We start from the raw sequence: 25,822 nt of genomic DNA, 5'->3' as shown, positions 1-25,822 counted from the left end.
TCACACACCCTGCCCTATGGATCACACACCCTGCCCTAGGGACCACACACCCTGCCCTATGGATCACACACCCTGCCCTATGGATCACACACCCTGCCCTATGGCTCACACACCCTACCCTATGGATCACACACCCTGCCCTATGGATCACACACCCTACCCTATGGATCACACACCCTGCCCTAGGGACCACACACCCTGCCCTAGGGACCACACACCCTGCCCTAGGGACCACACACCCTACCCTAGGGACCACACACTCTACCCTAGGGACCACACACCCTGCCCTAGGGACCACACACCCTGCCCTAGGGACTACACACCCTACCCTAGGGACCACACCCTACCCTAGGGACCACACACCCTGCCTTAGGGACCACACACCCTGCCCTAGGGACCACACACCCTGCCCTAGGGACCACACACCCTACCCTAGGGACCACACACCCTACCCTAGGGACCATACACCCTACCCTAGGGACCACACACCCTACCCTATGGATCACACGCCCTACCCTAGGGACCACATGCCCTACCCTAGGGACCACACACCCTACCCTAGGGACCACACACCCTACCCTAGGGACCACACACCCTGCCCTAGGGACCACACACCCTACCCTAGGGACCACACACCCTACATAAAAGGAAATTAAATAATAATAATAATAATAAAAATAATAGTGGTGTGGCAGTGGGGGTAAGTCTTGCCCTCACACCCACCCTACACCACCACCCACATACTGCAAACTTGGTTCGTATAAATACATCTTGCATATTACTGGCACCAGCAAGAGAAAGGTAAAGTGGAAATCAGTTTTCTTCCGTGGCATACAGTGTAGTAGGATACAGACAGGATGTCAGCACAGCATATCTGTGGGACATGTAAAAGAATCCTTGGAATGAAATCCAGAATCACCTGCAATCTATGCTTTTCCAAACACCATATCTCTTGTACTAGACTAAATACAGCCTCAAAAAATGACCTTGAACTAGCAAGGTGCTTCTGGTTGTGCAATAAAGATGTAGAACTTTGGGCAGGTATCAGAAAGGTACTAAGGAGAGTAATAAATGATAAAAATAATCAAGAAAACAAAGATGACCTCTTGGATAGTCTACCAAAAATATATAAAACATGGGAGAAAGAGATAGTGTATCAAAAAATGCAGAATGTCCATACCACAACAAATGACTCGAAACTATCTAGTCACCCACATAGTGCTAAACCAGACCCATCCCCCAGTCATAGCCCTAATATCCACAGTGCTGGTGCTGGCCCAGGCTCAGCCCCCAGCCCCAGTGCTGACTCAGACCCAGCCCCCAGCCTTACTGCCAGCCCCGACTCTACTAGGGACCCTACCACAACCACCACTAAAACAGTAAATATACAACCATCATTGCACAAGACTGTGGCCCACAGTACAGATGTTGGAGAGGAGTCTCCTCCTTCCTCTACTGAGGAAAGTAGATGGAATCCAGGACGGGGTGGCCCTGGCTTGGATACTGAGGATTATAGTGCAGTCCCAGAACCTGCAGAAATTGACAACACACCTCCCAACAATTCTCAACCGAAGGTGAATTTGTGCAAATATTATGCTTGGGGCATCTGTAAGCATGGAATATCAGGAAAAAAAAAATGGGACATGCAACTTTGAGCATCCCAAAAAATGTAGCAACCTCCTGTCTAAAGGAGTGTGTCATTCTTCTTCCTGTACTTTCTTCCACCCAAAAATGTCACTCCTCGGTCCTCCAGAAGCAGTATTAAAACATCGACTGCCCTGCATACCATCTAAAAGGGACCAGGAGGCACAGACCCCACAAGACAAACAATAGTAGCTATGACAACCCAACTCCAGGTGATTTTTTAGTGGCAGGAAACGGAAAAAGAAAATGGAAGGAAATAACAAAAATAGTCCACCACCTTGGAGCCTTGTTGGACTGGAGGCGCAGCCAGTGGCCACCCATGGCCCTCCAGAATTACAACTACTGATGCCAATAACAAAATCCCCCCAACAAACACAGAATACAACCTCTTTCATATTTGCTAATATACAGGGCCTTAAGCCATCCACCAACAACAAAATACCTTTTATCAGTGGACTTCTAGAGGAGTCTAATGCAATGTTTACAGCCTTCACAGAGACTCGCACAAAAGATCACTTTGACAGTGAAATATGGGTAAGTGGTTACAACCTTTTTAGATGCGACAGAATGAACAGGCAACAAGGGGGGGTTGGCCTGTATGTCAAAGAGTCCCTCATCTGCACTGAGTTGCTGAACACCACAAATGTGGTAGTTGAGGTTCTATCAATAAAGATCGAGAACCAAAACCTAGTCATTGTGGTTGTATATAAGCCACCAGATGCAACCTCTCAACAGTTCAAGGAACAGCTACTGAAAATTTATTACTGTCTGGAAAGCCTTCCACCTACATCCCTAAACATCTTACTGCTTGGTGATTTCAACCTAAGGCATACAAAATGGAAGAATGTAGTGAATAATGTTACAGCTGAAACAATCCCCAGAGGTAGCGCAGATGACAGGTCTCACACACATGAGCTAGTAAGCCTCTGCGAAAAACACACCTTAAGCCAGCAGATAGTGGAGCCAACAAGACTAGAAAACACACCTGACCTTATCTTCACAAATAATGAGGGCCTGATAAGACATAATATAAAAAATAACTAATTTCGATCACAACCTAATCGAAGTCCAGACGTACATGCATAGGGGTCCTGATCAGCAGAATGCATGTACCTGTGAAGGTGTCTTCACAAAATACAACTTCAACAACAAGAACATCAACTGGGACCAGGTAAACCATGTCCTAAACGAAACATGTTGGGAAGATATCTTAAATGACATGGATCCAAACCAGTGCCTTGAAAGGATCAACTTCCTGGCAGCTGAAGCACGTTCTAGGCATATTCCCCTAAGAAAGAAGAGCAGGAGTAAACTGGAGAGAGAAAGACGCTCCCTCTACAGAAGACGACGAAGAGTCAGGGCTCCTCAGGAGTGCTAGAATATCTGATACACGAAAGGAGGCGCTGACCAGGGAAGTGGAAACTATCGAACTTAAGTTAAATGACTCTTACAGGAACAAGGAGCAGCTTAAAGTTATTAGTGAAATTGAAAGAAATTCAAAACATTTCTTTTCATATGTCAAAAATAAGACAAATACCACATCTAGTATCGGGCCCTTACTCAGACAGGATGGGACTTACACAGATGACAACAAGGAAATGAGTGAAATGTTGAAATCCCAGTACGACTCTGTGTTTAGTGAACCACTAATCAGTCTGGGGATCGACGGCCTAAATGATTTCTTCATGAATGAGCCTCAAAACTCCATAAATGTATGCCAGATTTCCGACATTACCCTAACTCCGATAGATTTTGAAAAAGCCATTGACAACATGCCCATACACTCAGCCCTGGGCTCAGACTCGTGGAGCTCTGTTTTCATCAAGAACTGCAAGAAACCCCTCTTGCGTGCCCTAAGTACACTATGGAGGAGAAGCTTGGACATGGGTGAAATTCGAGTCACTTAAAAACAACGGATATAGCCCCACTCCATAAAGGTGGCAGCAAAGCATTAGCTAAGAACTATAGACCGACAGCTCTGACGTCTCACATCATAAAAATCTTTGAAAGAGTGCTAAGAAGCAGGATTGCAAATCACCTGGATTCCCAAAATCTGCACAATCCAGGGCAACATGGGTTCAGGGCAGGTCGCTCCTGCCTCTCACAACTACTGGATCACTATGATATGGCCTTGGATGCACTGGAAGAAAATCAGAATGCAGATGTAATATACACAGACTTTGCAAGAGCATTTGACAAATGCGATCATGGCGTAATAGCCCATAAAATACGTGCTAAAGGAATAACTGGGAAAGTGGGGAGATGGATCTTCAACTTCCTAACAAATCGAACACAAAGAGTAGTGGTCAACAGAGTTAAATCAGACTCTGCCATAGTGAAGAGCTCTGTTCCACAAGGCACAGTACTTGCCCCCATCTTATTCCTCATCCTCATATCAGACAGACAGAGATATACATCACAGCACCGTATCATCCTTCGCGGATACTAGGATCTGCATAAGGCTGTCATCTGCTGAGGATGCGGTTAACCTCTAAGAAGATATAAACAAAGTTTTCCAGTGGGCAATGGAAAACAATATGATGTTCAATGAGGACAAATTCCAACTACTCCGTTATAGAAAACTGGAGGAAATAATAACTAGAACAGAGTATACTACAAACTCGGGCCATACAGTAGAGCGGAAAAATAATGTAAGGGACTTGGGAGTAGTAATTTCTGAGGATCTCAAATCACAACAGTGCCACGATTGCACGTGCAAAGAAAATGATAGGATGGATAATGAGAACGTTCAAAACGCGAGATGCCAAGCCAATGATGATCCTTTTCAAATCACTTCTCTCTAGGCTGGAATACTGCTGTACATTAACATCTCCATCCAAAGCAGGTGAAATCGCAGATCTAGAGAGTGTACAGAGATCCTTTCCTGCACGTATAAGTTCTGTCAAGTTCTGGAAGCACTTGACTTGTACTCGTTGGAACGCAGGAGGGAAAGATACATCATAATCTACAATTGGAAAATCCTGGAAGGAATGGTCCCAAACCTGCACACAGAAATCACTCCCTACGAAAGTAAAAGACTGGGCAGACGATGCAAAATGCCCCCAATTAAAAGTAGGGGCGCCACTGGTACACTAAGGGAAAACACCATAAGTGTCCGGGGCCCAAGACTGTTCAACAGCCTCCCATCAAGCATTAGGGGAATTGCCAATAAACCCCTGGCTGCCTTCAAGAGAGAGCTGGACAGATACCTAAAGTCAGTGCCGGATCAGCCGGGCTGTGGCTCGTACGTTGAAATGCGTGCGGCCAACAGTAACAACCTAGTTGATCAGGCCCTGATCCATCGGGAGGCCTGGTCATGGACCGGGCCGCGGGGGTGTTGATCCCCGGAATAACCTCCAGGTGCCCTAGGGACCACACACCCTACCTGGAGGTTACCTGGAGGTTATTCCGGGGATCAACGCCCCCGCGGCCCGGTCCATGACCAGGCCTCCCGATGGATCAGGGCCTGATCAACTAGGCTGTTACTGCTGGCCGCACGCCCTAGGGACAACACATCCTACCCTAGGGACCACACACCCTACCCTAGGGACCACACACCCTACCCTAGGGACCACACACCCTACCCTAGGGACCATACACCCTACCCAAGGGATCACACACCCTGCCCTAGGGACAACACATCCTACCCTAGGGACCACACACCCTACCCTAGGGACCACACACCCTACCCTAGGGACCACACACCCTACCCTAGGGACCACACACACTACCCTAGGGACCACACACCCTATCCTAGGGACCACACACTCTACCCTAGGGATCACCTACCTGATCTAGCTGCCTGGGTCAACACCAGTCCATCTCTTGAAGCATTCTTCTCTCTCCTGGGTTTCAGTGATCTACGGGACAAGATTTTGTCCCTCCTGAGTATGTCGTCAGGTGTGACGATTCGCCGGGCACCAGTCGTGACCCCATGCGGCCGCGATGCGTCGGGCGTGACCCCAGAGTGGAACTTCGGACCCCTGGAAAGCCCTGTGCCGGGCGTGACCCCAGAGTGGAACTTCGGACCCCTGGAAAGCCCTGTACTGGGCGTGACCCCAGAGTAGAACTTTGGAAATACTGTGCTGGGCGTGCCACCAGTGTGGAACACTGGCTTGTGCCCAGAGGGGCCAGGAGCTATGCCAGACTTCTTGGAGGAACTTACCAGGTACTTAAATGGGGTCTTCTTGCCTGGGGTTTCACCCACACTCTTCCCCTGAAACAAAAATGTTGTCATAGCGACCAACTACGCAGAACTAGTGGTATTGTTTTAATGGATAGAGTAAGCAGTGAGAACAAGTGCAAACAATGTCTTCACTGAATAATTCTGTTTACTGGTCCAATTAAGCAGTGAGAACAAGCAAACAATGCCTTTACTGAATAATTCTGTTTACTGGTTCAATTAAGCAGTGGGGACAAGCAAGCAAAGATATTTTCTTTAATATTTTTGAATTTCAGAGCATTCAGAGGCATTTTCTGATTTTTTAAACATTTACCTATAAAATATAACATTACTGCTGTCATATTGCTGGGATATACCGTCAGTGGTCAGTCGTCACGTGAGGTCACAGACCCTGAGCTGCTTTGGGGATTAGCGTGGACGGTTACAAAGCATGGCTTGCTTCTGCAGTGTTTTAAAAATTGAGGTTGGAGAGTTGAAGGAGGAGGTCTTGCTTCTCCAGGAGGAGATTAGGAGGCTGAAGGTCCACCTCAATGGGTCTGGGAGAGAGTGTGAGGTGGCTGGAGTTGTGGGGAATGAGGCTTCTAGCAGTGAGGTGCAGTCTGTCTCTCGCTGTGAGGAGGCTGTAGGTGGGGAGGTAGCAACGGCTACCAGCAGTGAGGTGCAGCCCAGCACCTGCTACAAGTGGCGAGTGGTTCACAGTAATGGGAGGCGTATCAGAGTAAGGAAAGTTAAGAGTGAAGATCTGAAGGTAGGAAATCGCTTCTCTGTTCTTCAGGATGAATGCACTTCAGTGGCCAGTGAAGGTAAGGGTACTACTGCCCCTGCTAATGGAGGTAAGCGCATTCTTGTGGTTGGTGACTCTCAGGTAAGATATATTGACCGTGCTTTTTGTAATAGGAATAAGATGATGAGAGATAGTGTGTGCTTCCCTGGAGCTGGTGTTGGGGACATAGTCAACAGGCTGGATAATATTATGTCAGGTAATGGGAACAAGCCCATTATCTGTCTCAGTGCTGGTGGAAATGATATTGGGAAGGGTAGGAGAGAAGAGCTGCTAGATAAGTACAGGTCAGCTATAGCTTTCATTAAGTCTAAGGGAGGGATCCCAATCATATGTAGCATCTTGCCTAGAAGGGGAGTAGGAAATGAATGGTTGTCTAGGGCAATTGGTGTAAATTGCTGGCTAGACAGATACTGCAAGGAACTTGCAATCCCATTCATTGACAACTGGAACAACTTTTATGGCAAACATGATATGTATGCAAGGGATGGGGTACATCTCTCTGGGGCTGGGGTGGTAGCACTTGCAGACTCGATTGAGAAGGCCATTGGTGAAATGCCTATGATTTTAAACTGGTAGAAGATAGAGGTATGGGTGTGTGTGGGAAACAAGCAGGTTGCAACACTAGGATTCGAAACAGTAAATGTATAAAAGGCATTCAGCATGAAGTTATAAATAAAAACAATAGATCAGGTCAGCAAACAAAGGGGGACAGCAGAGGGCAGCAAGGGACTAGCTCCCTTAAGGTTTACTATACTAATAGCTAAGATTAATTGCAAGTGCAGGAAACATAGATATTATTGCTATAACAGAGACCTGGCTCAATCTGAAAGATAGAGAGATGCCCTCTGAATGTCACATACAAGGCTATAAATTATTCCACACTGACAGGGTCAACAGGAAAGGTGGTGGAGTAGCGATGTATGTCAGAGACAATTTAAATTGTTGTGTTAGACAAGATATAAAATTAGAAGCGTCAGCCACTGAATCTGTTTGGTTACAGCTTCTCGAGGACCGAGAAAAACTAATTTTGGGTGTGATTTACAGGGCCCCAAATCTTGATAGGGAGTGCAGTAAACTTCTATGGGATGAAATTCGTAAGGCATCTACAAACGAAAATGTTGTGCTAATGGGAGATTTCAACTATAGACAGATTGACTGGAGCAATTTGACAGGAAATTTAGAGTCAGGTGACTTTCTTGATACGATCCAGGATTGTTTTTTAAAACAGTTTGTGACAGAGCCAACTAGGGGAAATAACCTCCTTGACTTGGTTCTTGCCAGTAGGGAAACACTAATTAATAATCTTGAGGTTAATGATGAGCTTGGGGAAAGTGATCACAAATCACTCAGTTTTAATATATCATGGAATTCCCCTAATAATGGCAATCAAGTCTCTGTCCCTGACTTCCGCTTGGCTGATTTCATAGGACTGAAAAATTACTTAGGTGGGCTGAACTGGAATGACCTGACTAAGGGTCAGGTAGGTGGTGATGGATGCCGATATGACGCTTTCCAGGGCATAGTTCTAGCTGCTCAGTCAAATTATGTTCCAAATAGGGAAATCAGATCAAACAAAAATTATCCTAAATGGATGAACAATAGATTAAAATAACTAATTGGTCAAAAGAGAGGCATATATAGGCAAATCAAAAGAGGAGAGGGGCAATTAAGAAATTGATATATTCAGTTAAAGAGAGAGATAAAAAAAGGAATTAGAAAAGCAAAAAGAGATTATGAGGTTAAAGTTGCAAGAGATTCGAAGACTAACCCAAAAGGATTCTTTCAGGTATACAGAAGTAAGATCAGGGACAAGATAGGCCCACTCAAAAGTTCCTCGGGTCAGCTCACTGACAGTGATAAGGAAATGTGTAGAAGTTTTAACACATACTTCCTCTCAGTTTTTACACAGGAGGATACCAGCGATATTCCAGAAATGATAAATTATGTGGAACAGGACGATAATAAACTGTGCACGATTAGGGTCACAAGTGACATGGTCCTTAGGCAAATAGATAAATTAAAACCTAACAAATCCCCAGGCCCTGATGAACTGTATGCAAGGGTTCTAAAGGAATGTAAAGAGGAGCTTAGCAAACCTTTGGCTAATCTTTTCAACATATCACTACAAACTGGCATGGTGCCAGATAAGTGGAAAATGGCAAATATGATACCTATTTTCAAAGCAGGTGACAGGTCCTTAGCTTCAAACTATAGACCAGTAAGCCTAACCTCCATAGTGGGAAAATTTATGGAATCAATAATTGCCGAGGCAGTTCGTAGCCACCTTGAAAAGCATAAATTAATCAACGAATCTCAGCATGGTTTTACAAAGGGGCGTTCCTGCCTTACGAATTTGTTAACTTTTTTCACTAAGGTATTTGAGGAGGTAGATCATGGTAATGAATATGATATTGTGTACATGGACTTCAGGGTCCCACATCAGAGACTATTGAGGAAAATTAAGGCACATGGAATAGGAGGAGAAATTTTTTTCATGGATAGAGGCATGGTTGACAAATAGGCAGCAGAGAGTTTGCATAAATGGGGAGAAATCAGAGTGGGGAAGCGTCACAAGCAGTGTTTCACAGGGGTCAGTGTTGGGCCCCCTGCTGTTCACAATCTACATAAACGACATAGATGAGGGCATAAAGAGCGGCATCAGCAAGTTTGCCGATGACACCAAAATAGGCCGTCGAATTCATTCTGACGAGGACATTAGAGCACTCCAGGAAGATTTGAGTAGACTGATGCAGTGGTCGGAGAGGTGGCAGATGCAGTTTAATATAGACAAATGCAAAGTTCTAAATGTTGGACAGGACAATAACCATGCCACATATAAACTAAATAATGTAGATCTTAATATTACGGATTGCGAAAAAGATTTAGGAGTTCTAGTTAGCAGTAATCTGAAACCAAGACAACAGTGCATAAGTAGTCGCAATAAAGCTAATAGAATCCTTGGCTTTATATCAAGAAGCATAAATAATAGGAGTCCTCAGGTTGTTCTTCAACTCTATACATCCTTGGTTAGGCCTTATTTAGATTATGCTGCACAGTTTTGGTCACCGTATTACAGAATGGATATAAATGCTCTGGAAAATGTACAAAGGAGGATGACAAAGTTGATCCCATGTATCAGAAACCTTCCCTATGAGGATAGACTAAGGGCCCTGAATCTTCACTCTCTAGAAAGACGTAGAATTAGGGGGGATATGATTGAGGTGTATAAATGGAAGACAGGAATAAATAAAGGGGATGTAAATAGTGTGCTGAAAATATCTAGCCTAGACAGGACTCGCAGCAATGGTTTTAAGTTAGAAAAATTCAGATTCAGGAAGGATATAGGAAAGTACTGGTTTGGTAATAGAGTTGTGGATGAGTGGAACAAACTCCCAAGTACAGTTATAGAGGCCAGAACATTGTGTAGCTTTAAAAATAGGTTAGATAAATACATGAGTGGGTGTGGGTGGGTGTGAGTTGGACCTGATTAGCTTGTGCTACCAGGACGGTTGCCGTGTTCCTCCCTTAAGTCAATGTTACCTGACCTGACTAGGTTGGGTGCATTGGCTTAAGCTGGTAGGAGACTTGGACCTGCCTCGCATGGGCCAGTAGGCCTGCTGCAGTGTTCCTTCGTTCTTATGTTCTTAAGTACACTGGGGGTATACCCAGAGGTACACTGGGGGTATACCCAGAGGTACACTGGGGGTATACCCAGAGGTACACTGGGGGTATACCCAGAGGTACACTGGGGGTATACCCAGAGGTACACTGGGGGTATACCCAGAGGTACACTGGAGGTATACCCAGAGGTACACTGGGGGTATACCCAGAGGTACACTGGGGGTATACCCAGAGATACACTGGGGGTATACCCAGAGGTACACTGGGGGTATACCCAGAGGTACACTGGGGGTATACCCAGAGGTACACTGGGGGTATACCCAGAGGTACACTGGGGGTATACCCAGAGGTACACTGGGGGTATACCCAGAGGTACACTGGGGGTATACCCAGAGGTACACTGGGGGTATACCCAGAGGTACACTGGGGGTATACCCAGAGGTACACTGGGGGTATACCCAGAGGTACACTGGGGGTATACCCAGAGGTACACTGGGGGTATACCCAGAGGTACACTGGGGGTATACCCAGAGGTACACTGGGGGTATACCCAGAGGTACACTGGGGGTATACCCAGAGGTACACTGGGGGTATACCCAGAGGTACACTGGGGGTATACCCAGAGGTACACTGGGGGTATACCCAGAGGTACACTGGGGGTATACCCAGAGGTACACTGGGGGTATACCCAGAGGTACACTGGGGGTATACCCAGAGGTACACTGGGGGTATACCCAGAGGTACACTGGGGGTATACCCAGAGGTACACTGGGGGTATACCCAGAGATACACTGGGGGTATACCCAGAGGTACACTGGGGGTATACCCAGAGGTACACTGGGGGTATACCCAGAGGTACACTGGGGGTATACCCAGAGGTACACTGGGGGTATACCCAGAGGTACACTGGGGGTATACCCAGAGGTACACTGGGGGTATACCCAGAGGTACACTGGGGGTATACCCAGAGGTACACTGGGGGTATACCCAGAGGTACACTGGGGGTATACCCAGAGGTACACTGGGGGTATCTAAGAGGAACACTGGGGAGTATATCCAGAGGAACACTGGGGGGTATACCCAGAGGTATACTGGGGTATACCCAGAAGTACATTGGGGTATACCCAAAAATACACTGGGGTATACCCAGAGGTGTATTGTGGGTATACCCAGAGGTACAATGGGGTATACTGGAGTATACCGAGGTATAGCCAGAAGTATACCCCATGGAGTACATTAGAATATTAAATACTCAGAAGTATACCCAGTGTTGTACATTATTATAATTAAAAATAAGCGCTAAACCCACAAGGGGATCACAGCACCCCTAAAAATTTCCTATGAAATGATTGACAATTTTTTTCTGTAGCAACAATTCCAATTATGAAATTCAGTGTAAAATTTTTGGAATTACATCAGCGCAAATTGGTAGCACAATTTATGCACCAGTGATTTTGTCCACTTTAAGGGCTGTTTTAGGCCAGTTCCACTGGGAGGCCTAGGGAGGCCTGGGGAGCCTGGAGACGTACCTAAAGAACAGATAAAATGTTTATTTAGTGCCAGAAATGTCTACATTGCTTATTCTGGACCCTATTTTCAAACTGGGAATTGCTGAATTTTGTGTGAAATTGGCCAAATTACAAATTTCTGACCACTTTATTGGGTAGTTGAAATAGATAAATGGGCGACTTTTTGTACTCAATTGATAGAAGGAATACTAGCCGAGTTTGGTGGACTGGAACACTGGAATTGGCAAAAAATAGAGCACAATGTAGGTGAAATCACCAGTGCGAAACAGACCGATAACTCTGCAAGAGCATAATTCCCTAAGTTTTCCATCAAATTATGTACCTCTGGTTTTGTTACCTTTGGAAAAAGATTTTCTACCATTTCATAAAATTTTTTAATAAATTCTTCGACCCTGAGAGCAAGTCTGAGAGTAGGGGTCACCCTGAGAGCAAGATTAACAGCAGGGGTCACGACCCTAAGAGCAAGATTGAGAGCTGGGGTCTCGACAGCAAAAAGCTTAAGAACGCACCAGGTCACAGCCATCACTGGAGACCAGGAACTTGGGGAGTTCAGGCTGGAAGACCCCAGTCTTGAAGGAAGGCTTGCGCTTCTTTTTCTCGTGCTCGAGCATCTTCTTCTTGGCCGCCTTCCACTTCAGCAACTGCTGGTAACGTTCAACTGGAAAGGAAAGTTCTCCTCAATAAAAGAATCTGGAACACTTTCGTTCAGTGATTTTAGAAGACAGAACATCGGCAGGCCTAAGTTGAACGTCATATAAAGAATGATGGTAGAGCCTAAACATTCTTCAAGTTTAAGCAATTCACTAGAATGTAATTTAAAAAAAAAAGTCAAGCCTAAATGTAATTTAAAGAACGACAAGTGTAAACAGCTCAGTAAAACGCGATAAAGAACGAGAGAAAGCGTTCCTCACTGCCTTGTTCCAACCGCTTCTTGCGCAGCAGCAACTGTTCCTGCTTGAAGTTGTCATCCTTGACCCGAGGAAAGGTGGTGGTTGAGTTGTCGTTGACGGCGATCCTGCGACGACGAGTGACGACATCGAAGCGCTGCCTACGCCAGCCATCCTGCGACTGCAGGGCACGCAGGGCACGGCTGTCACCAGATGAGCTGAACTGTAGCGCACGTTGCTTGTACCTGCAGGGTTTGAAGGAGTCAATATTATAATAGTGTCTAGGGGGTCAGTCCCTGGCACTTGTGGTGTTGAAGGGGGGTCAGTCCCTGGCACTTGTGGTGTTGAAGGGGGGTCAGTCCCTGGCACTTGTGGTGTTGAAGGGGGGTGGGGGGTCAGTCCCTGGCACTTGTGGTGTTGATCAGTCCCTGGCACTTGTGGTGTTGAAGGGGGGTGGGGGGTCAGTCCCTGGCACTTGTGGTGTTGAAGGGGGAAGGGGGGGTCAGTCCCTCGGTCTTGTGGTGGTGATGGGGTCAGTTCCTGGGACTTGTGGTGCTTAGGGGGATCAGTCCCTCAGTCTTACAAGAGTGTTGAAGGGGTCAGTCCCTCAGTCTTACAAGAGTGTTGAAGGGGTCAGTCCCTCAGTCTTACAAGAGTGTTGAAGGGGTCAGTCCCTCAGTCTTACAAGAGTGTTGAAGGGGTCAGTCCCTCAGTCTTACAAGAGTGTTGAAGGGGTCAGTCCCTCAGTCTTGTAAAATTATTATACCCAAATTATTATTATACTCAAGTTAATATTAATTATAATATTAATTATACTCAAATTATTATGCAAGTTATTATACCTAAATTATTATGCCCAAGTTATTATAATACACAAGTTGTTATACCCAAGTTATTATAGCCAAATTATACCAAATTTATTACAGCCAATTACAACCAAATTATCATAGCCAATTATAACCTAATTATAGCTAATTATAACCAAATTATAGCCAATTATAACCAAATTATTATAGCCAATTATAACCAAATTTTAGCAAATAGCCAAATTATTAAACACAAATTATATCAAAATTATTGAATTATTAGTCGAGACAGAAATCTGGATAACTTCTGATAATATAATCTTAACCTGAGCCATTTAAGTAATAAAGTCCATTTAGTGAGTCATTAAAATAAAGTTCCTTTATTGACCAACAATTATTTAAATAAAGATAATTTAATGACCAGCTGAGCCATTTTCTCCCGTATAAAAACCTTTTAATCTAAAATAATCTGTTGCGTCAATTACCTTAACCTATAATACAATGTACAATCAAGGATTATAGGTAATTTACTTATATTGGTCTAATTTTCAGAAAAAAAGCCTTTTTTTGGCATTATTGTGCGACCTGAGCCATTTTTCCCGACTAAAAATTATCCTCATTTAACGGCTTATTTCTCCCTTAAAATACAATTACAGGTTATTATAGTTATATCAAGTTATACCAGGATAATTCAGCTATAATCTGTGCTATAATTTGCCTCGACTGCTTCATTATTTAGGGTGAAAATCGTTTTCATTTCTCGTTGCTGGAAAATTAAGCCATTTTTATCTCCCACGAGGAAGGCGGTCACCCACCTCCCTTATTTACATCATTTCTCCATTAAAATATAATTATAGATCACCCAAATTATCTCCAATTATACCCTGATAATTCTTCTATAATCTGCGCTATAATTTACCTCGACTGGTCCATTATTTAGGTGTGAAAATCTTGTTATAAGTTGATGTTGTGGTGTTGTTCTTCCTGATGATCGTCTTGTTTACCTTCTGGGAAGCTCAGTTTAAACTGACCAATCAGCGCCCACCTCACACACGAGTCTCCGCCAATCAGCGTGCGGGAAGGCCAGCCTCTCGGCCAATCAGCGTCCAGCGCTGAGAATCGCCTTGCGCATCTCTCGGATTTTATTGATTTTTATCGTATTTTTACCGATTTTGATTTAATTTTGACGTGTTTTTACTACGTTTTTACCGTCTTTGTTATTTTTACGCATTTATTAACATTAAAGTGGAATAGATGATTGATTTTAACAATTATATTTATATTTTATTAACTTTTTACTTAATTTTTATTGATTGTAAGAAATTTAAAACATAGTTTTATTATATTCTTTTTATTTTTATTGATCTTCATTGATTTATTACCAGGAAAGACGAATTTATGGTTTCCACACTCGCAGTTTTATCCAAAATTTTATTAATGTTATTATATTTTTACTGAATTTTTAACGTTCTTTAAAATAATTTGCTATATTTTTACTGTTCCTTTTCTATTTTTATTGATTTATTTAAAAACTTAAAAAAAAATATCTCCATTATTATTTCTATTCTCAATGAAAATATAAATTTATTAAAGCAAAAATAATAACATCCATTATTTTATTTAGATTTCAATTTAATTAACTGGTTTTTGCCTTAATTTTGGATTTTATTGCTAAAATAAAATTCTTGTTTTTTCTTAGAAATGCATTTTCAAAATTTGTGTTTACATTTTTAATGTTTTTTTTACATCTTTATTAATATTTTTAAACTGCTAAATAAAGTCATTTTATCCTCTAGTCTTTATTTATATAATAAATATTTGAAAAACCTCCAAATATAATAAAAACTGAAAAAATAAATATGCCTAGAGGCCTATACCCATTTTAGGCCTTTATGGAGCATCAAAGATTTATTTTAGGCAGATTTTTAAAAAAAATAAAATAAAAAACTATAGCTATAGGCCTATTTTAAGGCCTAAAAGATTATTGAAATAGTTATTAGGCAGAAAAAGGTTAATAATAATATATTACTGTTAATTATTCTAAATTTATTTTTAAATAATAATATCTTAATAATAATAATAATAATAATTGTTATTATTATGATAATTACTATAAGAATAATAATTGATCACGTTCTTGATGGTTGCCTTGATGATCATACAAGTTATCATCATCATCATCATCATCATCATCATCATCATCATCATCATAATGATTGCTGGCCTCTTGATGTGTCATTAATGATAATAATGACGGGAAGACTTCCTCACATGTTGAACACCTGCGATCATTATAATTATTATTGTTAATATCATTATTATCATTATTATTATCACAATAATCATTATTATAATCATTAACATCAATATTATCACCATTATCATTACTATAATCATTATCATTATTATCAATATTATAATCATTAACATCAATATCATTATTATAATAATTAACATCAATATTATCATTATTATAATTATTAACATCAATATTACCATTATCATAATTATAAACATTAACATCATTATTATCATCACTATAATCATTACTAAGGTGAATAAAGTTGTATTGAAGAGTCTTGGTCCCCTGACACTACTCTCTCACACTTTTTTTTTTTTACACAGGGTTTGACAAGTTTAAGGATCCCTAGCTTTATTGACAAGCTATTTACAGGTTAAGGATTCCTAACTTTATTGACAAGCTAAGAGCTGTTACCTACATCAGCTCATTTGAAAGCATTTTTATTGTTATGAGACATACAAGTAGGGAACAGGATGAAGTTGGAGCCATCTGTGGGCCAGCATTTTCATTTGATCAACTGACTTTTTATCTCGTTGACATCATTATGCTGTACGAATGTGTTCCATACTCGAGTCATCCTGGGTATGTATGATCTCAGATGGAGTGATGTTGCTGCTGGCTGCCCGTCTTGTGGCATAAAAGCTTGTTTCATGCTGTCCTCGAAGTGGAGCCAAGTGTGGTACTTTGACAATATTGGCCTTGTACATAACAGTAAGGCCACCCACATCCCTCCTATGTTGAAGGCTCTGCTGAAATAACAGATCTATCCAGGATGGGTCCAGGCGAGAGATGAGACGTCTTGCTCTGTTCTCTACTCTGTCAAATAGTCGCAGATGAGAGGGAGGGGGGGGGCGGAGCAGGAAAACCAAGAAAGTGGAGTATACTCAAGGCGTGAGCGTACTTGTGCCTCGTACAGGATCTTGCAACCCATACTGCCAAGTAGATGCGAGATACGGCGAAGTGCTGTAAGCTTCCTGGCTGCCTTGTTTGCAAGATTTACAACATGGTTCTTCATGGTTAGTTTGGAGTCAAATTTCACCCAAGGATATCAACTTCTTCTCCAGGTGCCAACATCGTCCCATTCATCCTTACTACTGCATCAGCATTACCATCATGTTGCCTAGAGACGATCATCATTTGCGTTTTCTCAGGTGCAAATGTTACTTGCCATCTATTTTCCCAAGCTGATTTAGCTCTTAGCTGGTGATTGATGTAGCTTAGAGCAGCTGGCATTTCTTCTCTTGGATAAGTGAATGTCAGTGTACAGTCGTCTGCATATGCATATGATTCTGGGATGAGATGAAGAAGGTCGTTGAAGTAGACATTCCATAACAATGGACCCAGCACGCTTCCTTGTGGAACACTTGCCCCAATAGGATGTCTTGCTGATTCCGTTCCATTGAGAACTACACTTAGAGATCTACCATGAAGGTAATCACCGAGGAGACATAGCGTAGAGCCTGCAATTCCCAGTGCTTGAAGTTTTGCCAAGAGGCCCTGGTGCCACACGGTCGAAAGCGCCAGCAATGTCCAGTGCTACCACACAGCTGACTTTGGATTCATCCAGTGACTGGTGCCACTTAGTGGAGAGGTTTAACAACAGATCACCAGCAGAGTAACCTTTCCTGAAGCCATATTGACGGTCACAAAGTAGTGAGTGGTAGTCAAAAAACTCTGTCATTTGTCTTGAGATTATTGTCTCAAGAATCTTACTAGTGATTGACAGGAGTGACACTGGTCTGTAGTTGCTGGTTTCTGCTCTGCTCTTCTTTTTGTGAACTGGGACTACATTTGCCTCTTTCCATGGAGAGAGCCATTTACACTGTACTAGGCAGTGCTGAAAGGTGCGCGTTAGAGGTGCTGCTAGTTGGTCTGCATATCTTCTCAGCAATCTTGGGCTCAACTTGTCTGGGCCCACAGCCTTTTCTTGGTCAAGCGATTTAAGAAGGAAATGCACCTCCTCCTGCCTTATTGTCACCACTGACAGTTTTGACACAGTTCTTGCAGCTAGCCAAGGAGGGTCCCTTGCTGGATCAGGAACTTGCATTTTGGTAGCAAAGTGTTCAGCAAAGAGGTCCGCTTTCTCTTGACTACTAGTAGAGGTGGTCCCATCCTGTCGATTTAGAGGTGGAATGAGTTCATCAGGCAGATAACCTTGTCTGTCCTTGACCAGGGACCACCAGGTTTTGAAGCCTACCCTACCTGATGCTAACTTTCTTTTTGTGTCCACCTCCCATTTAGCAATGGCCCACTTTTGAACGTCACCCATATGTCTACAGGCTTGCCTGTGCAAGTTCCTGTTATAAGTGGTAGGATATCTGTTATACCTTCGCCATGCCTTGTACTTAGCAGTAGCAGCCTCTCTACAACGAAAACCCAACCAAGGCTGATCTGTAGGCTTCCTCACATACTGTCGGTGAGGGATGTGTTGTTGTAGATTAAGGATGTGTCCAGTGAAGGCTTTCACTTGGTTGTCAACATCCCCTTGGAGAAGAGCATTCCAGTCGGTGGTGGCGAGCTCAGAACAAAGGGCTGGCCAATTACCTCTTTCCCATAGCCAGGTTGTGCGTGTGGACTCCTCACCTCGTTCTGTTGGGATGTTAAATATCGTAAAAACAGCCTTGTGGTCAGATTATCCAGCATAGCCGAGGGGTTGACAAGTGACTATTACCTTCTGCCAGATCACTCACTACTGGGTCAAGGGAGGAGCCAGAGATGTGAGTAGGAAAATCAACTCACATGTCAGACACTGCAAGAAGGTCATCAAAATCCTCTGTGAACATTAAAATGGTATAAAATACCGACAGGTTGTTAGGTAAGACACATATGCAACAGTTAGGTATCTTTATTTTGAAACGTTTCGCCTACACAGTAGGCTTTTTCAAAACTTTAAGGGTGATGGACTGATTACATCGTCTTCAAGTATCTTCTGCTTCTATCAACTTTTCTGTACTCGACTGAAGAAGCCTACTGTGTAGGCGAAACGTTTCAAAATAAAGATACCTAACTGTTGCATATGTGTCTTACCTAACAAAATCCTCTGTATAAGGTGCTGGTTGAGGTCACCAACAATTATGATATGTTGACAGTTGTGTTGGAGCAGAAGGGAGTCCATATTTTCCATTAGGAAGTTGATGGGGTCTGCATGTTGCCACTGAGATCTGTACATTGCACATGCTAGTACAGAGGTACTAGTGTTTATGTTGCCACTGAGATCTGTACATTGCACATACTAGTACAGAGGTACTAGTGTTTATGTTGCCACTGAGATCTGTACATTGCACATACTAGTACAGAGGTACTAGTGTTTATGTTGCCACTGAGATCTGTACATTGCACATGCTAGTACAGAGGTACTAGTGTTTATGTTGCCACTGAGATCTGTACATTGCACATGCTAGTACAGAGGTACTAGTGTTTATGTTGCCACTGAGATCTGTACATTGCACATACTAGTACAGAGGTACTAGTGTTTATGTTGCCACTGAGATCTGTACATTGCACATACTAGTACAGAGGTACTAGTGTTTATGTTGCCACTGAGATCTGTACATTGCACATACTAGTACAGAAGTACTAGTGTTTATGTTGCCACTGAGATCTGTACATTGCACATACTAGTACAGAAGTACTAGTGTTTATGCATAGCTTGAAGAACATCATTTCAAGATAAGTAGGGGTGGCAACATCACTGCCGGGCATGTACACTTTTAGAGAAGCACACAGCAACACCTCCTTGCCCTTGCCTGTCTCTTCTCATCCATGAGGTGTAGCCAGCAATTCTTGCAAAATTTTCTGAAGTCCTGTCTCTCTCTCACTCTCACTCACTCTCTCTCTCACTCTCACTCACTCTCTCACTCTCACTCACTCTCATTCTCACTCTCTCCTTCTCACTCTCTCTCGCTCTCACTCTCACTCTCACTCTCACTCACTCTCACTCTCACTCTCACTCTCTCTCTCACTCACTCTCACTCACTCTCACTCTCACTCACTCTCACTCTCACTCTCACTCACTCTCACTCTCACTCATTCTCACTCTCACTCACTCTCACTTTCTCTCACTCACTTTCTCTCACTCTCACTTTCTCTCACTCTCACTTTCTCTCACTCTCACTTTCTCTCACTCTCACTTTCTCTCACTCTCACTTTCTCTCACTCTCACTTTCTCTCACTCTCACTCTCACTCTCTCTCTCGCTCTCTCACTCTCACTCTCACTCTCTCACTCTCAGTTATACCTGTGTTACAGTAGTTGAGACACAGCTCCTGGACCCTGACACTCACCCATAATGCCTCCTCCTGGCCTGGTGAGACACAAGTATCACTCTCACTCTCACTCTCACTCTCACTCAGTTATACCTGTGTTACAGTAGTTGAGACACAGCTCCTGGGCCCTGACACTCACCCATAATGCCTCCTCCTGGCCTGGTGAGACACAAGAAGTCTCCTGGTGAGAAATATTCTCTCACAAACTTGACACGTCACTTTCTCATCTGTCACAAATATAATTTATTTAGTTTACTTAGAAATTTTAGCATACAAACAGAGGTACAAAAACTACAGGTAAGAGCAGCATGCCAAAGCCACTTATATGCATAGCATTACGGGCTGGCTTAAAATTAACTTAAGATTAACTAAGCAATGATGTAATCAGTGATGAGACATTATTGTAAACAGATAACTATAAAGCACAAATGAGTATTACAAAGACAGGTCATATGGTTGCATGCATTGTTGTACATACAGTCGTATGGAGTATTCTGTTAGGTAGTGTATTTAAAAAAATAATAAAGTTAGATTGGGTCCTAGGTTTAACATTTGTGTAATATAATTGTGAGTAACATATAGGATATACAATTTATAAGGTTCAGTTATTCAGTATTTATTTGGTTTTGAGTGAGTAAGTGATCTTTGAGAAGAGACTTGAATTTATAAACAGGTAGTGTTTCTTTTATATTTACAGGTAATGAATTCCAGATTTTAGGGCCTTTTATGTGCATTGAGTTTTTGCATAGCGTGAGATGGACACGAGGAACATCAAAGAGTGATCTGTGCCTTGTGTTATGGTCATGTGTTCTGTTGAGGTTGGCAAGGAGATGTTTGAGGGGAGGGTTAATATCAGAGTTAAGTGTTCTATGTATGTAATAAGTGCAATAGTAAGTATGGATGTTTTGTATGGTGAGTAGGTTTAGTGTATTGAATATTGGTGGAGTGTGCTGTCTGTAGTGAGAATTTGTTATCATTCTAACTGCAGCCTTTTGTTGGGTAATTAGTGGTCTGAGATGGTTAGTTGTTGTTGAGCCCCATGCACAAATTCCATAGGTGAGATAGGGGTAAATAAGAGAGTGGTATAGGGCCAGGAGGGCTGACTGTGGAACATAGTACCGTATCTTCGATAGTATGCCTACAGTCTTGGAAATTTTCTTAGAAATTTGTTGTATATGTGTATGAAATTTGAGTCTATTATCAAGGTGGATTCCTAAGAATTGTTAGTTAATGATAATTAACAAGTTTATTAAGAAATTGACTTCAATAATAGTAATTGTTTAATAATAATAATAATAATAATAATAATAATAATAATAATAATAATAATAATAGTAATAATAATAATAATATAAATAATAATATAAATAATAATAATAATAATAATAATAATAATATAAATAAATAAAAAAATAATAATAATAATAATAATAATAATAATAATAATAATATAAATAATAATAATAATAATAATAATAATAATAAAATATAATTATTATTCTAATAATAATAATAATAATAACTGTTAATAATTACACTGTAAATAATGTAATAATTGATGTATATGACAGTGTTAATATAACAATATTAACACAACAATGTTAACATAACAATGTTAACAATGTTAAAGTTTACAATATTAACAAAACAATGTTAACATAATATTAAAGTTAACAATATTAACAATGTTAACATAATGGTAAAGTTAACAATATTAATATAACAATGTTAACATAATATTAAAGTTAATAATATTAACAATGTTAACATAATGGTAAAGTTAACAATATTAACATAACAATGTTAACATAATGGTAAAGTTAACAATATTAATATAACAATGTTAACATAATGGTAAAGTTAACAATATTAACATAACAATGTTAACATAATGGTAAAGTTAACAATATTAACAATGTTAACATAATGTTAAAGTTAACAATATTAACGATGTTAACATAATGGTAAAGTTAACAATATTAACAATGTTAACATAATGTTAACATAATGGTAAAGTTAACAATATTAACAATGTTAACATAACAATGTTAACATAATGGTAAAGTTAACAATATTAACAATGTTAACATAACAATGTTAACATAATGGTAAAGTTAACGATATTAACAATGTTAACATAATGTTAAAGTTAACAATATTAACAATGTTAACATAATGGTAAAGTTAACAATATTAACAATGTTAACATAATGTTAAAGTTAACAATATTAACAATGTTAACATAATGGTAAAGTTAACAATATTAACAATGTTAACATAATGTTAAAGTTAACAATATTAACAATGTTAACATAATGTTAAAGTTAACAACATTAACAATGTTAACATAATGTTAACCAAAGAATGTAAACATAACAATGTTAAATTAAGAATGCTATAATAACCATGTTAACATAATGTTAACATAGCAATGTTAACATAATGTTGATATAGCAATGTTAATATAAGAACGTTATTATAATGTTAACAATGTTAATAAAACAATGTTAATAAAACAATGTTAATATAAGAATGTTAACCTAACAATGTTATAACAATGTTAATATAATAATGGCAATATAACAATGTTAATATAAGAATGTTAATATAACAGTGTTAATATAACAATGTTAATGTAACAATGTTAATATAACAGTGTTAATATAACAATGTTAATGTAACAATGTTAATATAACAATGTTATTATAACAATGTTAAAATAACAATGTTAACATAGCAATGTTAACATAATGTTAACACAACAATGTTAATATAAAAATGTTAATACAACAGTGTTAATATAACAATGCTAATATAACAATGTTAAGTTAACAATGTTAACATAACAGCGTTAATATAAGAATGTTAACATAACAATGGTAACAATGTTAATAAAGCAATGTTAATATAACAATGTTAATAATGTTAACATAACAATGTTAACATAGCTGTGCTAACATAACAATGTTAACATAATGTTAACATAGCAGTGTTAACATAATGCTAACATAGTAGTGTTAACATAATGTTAACATAACAGTGTTAACATAACAGTGTTAACATAAGAATGTTAACATAAGAATGTTAACAAAACAGTGTTAACATAAGAGTGTTAACATAAGAATGTTAACATACAAGTGTTAACATAAGAATGTTAACATAAGAATGTTAACATACAAGTGTTAACATAAGAATGTTAACATAACAGTGTTAACATAACAGTGTTACCATAAGAATGTTAACATAAGAATGTTAACATAACAGTGTTAACATAACAGTGTTAACATAAGAATGTTAACATAACAGTGTTAACATAAGAATGTTAACATAACAGTGTTAACATAAGAATGTTAACATAACAGTGTTAACATAACAGTGTTAACATAAGAATGTTAACATAAGAATGTTAACATAACAGTGTTAACATAACAGTGTTAACATAAGAATGTTAACATAACAGTGTTAAAATAAGAATGGTAACATAACAGTGTTAACATAAGAATGTTAACACAACAGTGTTAACATAACAGTGTTAACATAACAGTGTTAACATAACAGTGTTAACATAACATTGTTAACATAACAGTGTTAACATAACATTGTTAACATAACAATGTTAACATAACAGTGTTAACATAACAGTGTTACCATAAGAATGTTAACATAAGAATGTTAACATAACAGTGTTAACATAAGAATGTTAACATAAGAATGTTAACATAACAGTGTTAACATAAGAATGTTAACATAACAGTGTTAACATAAGAATGTTAACATAACAGTGTTAACATAACAGTGTTAACATAACAGTGTTAACATAACAGTGTTAACATAAGAATGTTAACATAACAGTGTTAACATAACAGTGTTAACATAACAGTGTTAACATAAGAATGTTAACATAACAGTGTTAACATAACAGTGTTAACATAAGAATGTTAACATAACAGTGTTAACATAACAGTGTTAACATAGCAGTGTTAACATAACAGTGTTAACATACCAGTGTTAACATAACATTGTTAACATAGCAGTGTTAACATAACAGTGTTAACATAACAGTGTTAACATAAGAATGTGAACATAACAGTGTTAACATAACAGTGTTAACATAACAGTGTTAACATAACAGTGTTAACATAGCAGTGTTAACATAACAGTGTTAACATAGCAGTGTTAACATAATAGTGTTAACATAACAGTGTTAACATAAGAATGTTAACATAAGAGTGTTAACATAAGAATGTTAACATAACAGTGTTAACATAACAGTGTTAACATAGCAGTGTTAACATAAGAATGTTAACATAACTGTGTTAACAGAACAGTGTTAACATAAGAATGTTAACATAAGAGTGTTAACATAAGAATGTTAACATAACAGTGTTAACATAGCAGTGTTAACATAAGAATGTTAACATAACAGTGTTAACATAACAGTGTTAACACAAGAATGTTAACATAACAGTGTTAACATAACAGTGTTAACATAAGAGTGTTAACATAAGAATGTTAACATAACAGTGTTAACATAACAGTGTTAACATAACAGTGTTAACATAACAGTGTTAACATAAGAGTGTTAACATAACAGTGTTAACTTAACAGTGTTAACCTCAGAATGTTAACATAAGAGTGTTAACATAAGAATGTTAACATATCAGTGTTAACGTAGGTCTCTGTTGACATCTTATAGGCCTAGCAACTAGGCCTACAAGAAGTCAACAGGTTATTATGTCTATATTATTAATAAATGTGTATAATAAATTGGTCGATGAAGAATCTTGGTCCCCTGACACTTGTTGTTTTGAAGGTTCTAGTTATCCAGTACACTTACCATCGTCATCAGATGATGTACTCATGTCAGTCTCACAGTCAGATGATGTCTGATTGACATCCATGGGCGTGGTCGTGGTCGTGGGCGTGGCTGCGGGCGTGGTCGTGGGCGTGGTCGTGGGCGTAGTGCTGGGTGCTATAGTACCAATAGGACAGTGACTGACAGTGGGGCTGACAGTGGGACTGACAGTGGGGCTGACAGTGGGGCTAGTCAGGCGGTCATATCCTTGCTGACTGCTGCTGCTGGATGACACTCTGGAATCTACAGTGATAGAGAGAGAATCTTAAAGTAGGGGGATCAGTCCCTGCTGGTGTGTTAGTGTATTAGTCCCTGCTGGTGTGTTAGTGTATCAGTCCCTGCTGGTGTGTTAGTGTATCAGTCACTGCTGGTGTGGTAGTGTATCAGTCCCTGCTGGTGTGGTAGTGTATCAGTCCCTGCTGGTGTGTTAGTGTATCAGTCACTGCTGGTGTGGTAGTGTATCAGTCCCTGCTGGTGTGTTAGTGTATCAGTCACTGCTGGTGTGGTAGTGTATCAGTCCCTGCTGGTGTGGTAGTGTATCAGTCCCTGCTGGTGTGTTAGTGTATCAGTCCCTGCTGGTGTGTTAGTGTATCAGTCCCTGCTGGTGTGTTAGTGTATCAGTCCCTGCTGGTGTGTTAGTGTATCAGTCCCTGCTGGTGTGTTAGTGTATCAGTCCCTGCTGGTGTGTTAGTGTATCAGTCCCTGCTGGTGTGTTAGTGTATCAGTCCCTGCTGGTGTGTTAGTGTATCAGTCCCTGCTGGTGTGTTAGTGTATCAGTCCCTGCTGGTGTGGTAGTGTATCAGTCCCTGCTGGTGTGTTAGTGTATCAGTCCCTGCTGGTGTGGTAGTGTATCAGTCCCTGCTGGTGTGTTAGTGTATCAGTCCCTGCTGGTGTGTTAGTGTATCAGTCCCTGCTGGTGTGTTAGTGCATCAGTCCCTGCTGGTGTG

General features: G+C 40.4%; 2 protein-coding genes across 4 annotated transcripts in view; both read right to left on the bottom strand.

Annotated features, from left to right (window-relative positions):
* LOC128704976 (uncharacterized) overlaps positions 1-14,511 on the bottom strand; it is a 34,599-nt gene extending 20,088 nt beyond the window's left edge. For 2 of the 3 annotated variants that reach the window (XR_008409618.2, XM_053800190.2), the window contains exons 1-4: positions 14,374-14,511; positions 12,673-12,893; positions 12,271-12,419; positions 5,434-5,860 (exon numbers count right to left, since the gene is read on the bottom strand). Coding sequence is in view for 2 of the 3 variants with exons in the window: in XM_053800190.2 (XP_053656165.2) it covers positions 5,434-5,860; positions 12,271-12,419; positions 12,673-12,893; positions 14,374-14,387 (811 nt within the window). In the remaining variant the exon portion in view is untranslated. The remainder of the gene's footprint in view (positions 1-5,433; positions 5,861-12,270; positions 12,420-12,672; positions 12,894-14,373) is intronic. The other variant, XM_070092848.1, reaches the window with a different exon arrangement.
* A 1,038-nt stretch (positions 14,512-15,549) lies between these two features.
* LOC128706615 (ras-responsive element-binding protein 1) lies at positions 15,550-25,272 on the bottom strand. The gene is made up of 3 exons (XM_070093731.1): positions 24,858-25,272; positions 20,160-20,247; positions 15,550-15,736 (listed from the first exon to the last, which is right to left on the bottom strand). Exons 1-3 carry the CDS (start codon positions 24,919-24,921, stop codon positions 15,565-15,567), a joined length of 324 nt encoding a protein of 107 aa, XP_069949832.1. The 5' UTR covers positions 24,922-25,272; the 3' UTR covers positions 15,550-15,564.
* Positions 25,273-25,822: the final 550 nt, after the last annotated feature.

Source organism: Cherax quadricarinatus, chromosome 3 (assembly GCF_038502225.1).
Source record: "Cherax quadricarinatus isolate ZL_2023a chromosome 3, ASM3850222v1, whole genome shotgun sequence".
Lineage (NCBI taxonomy): Eukaryota > Metazoa > Arthropoda > Malacostraca > Decapoda > Parastacidae > Cherax > Cherax quadricarinatus.
This window is presented reverse-complemented; position numbering and strand designations above follow the sequence as displayed.

Coding starts and splice junctions, on each gene's coding strand:
- LOC128706615 (XM_070093731.1), bottom strand. CDS start 24,921: ATGGATGTCAATCAGACATCATCTGACTGTGAGACTGACATGAGTACA. Junction 20,248..24,857: donor TACATCATCTGATGACGATG/GTAAGTGTACTG, acceptor TATTTGTGACAG/ATGAGAAAGTGACGTGTCAA. Junction 15,737..20,159: donor GCCAGGAGGAGGCATTATGG/GTGAGTGTCAGG, acceptor TAATGATCGCAG/GTGTTCAACATGTGAGGAAG.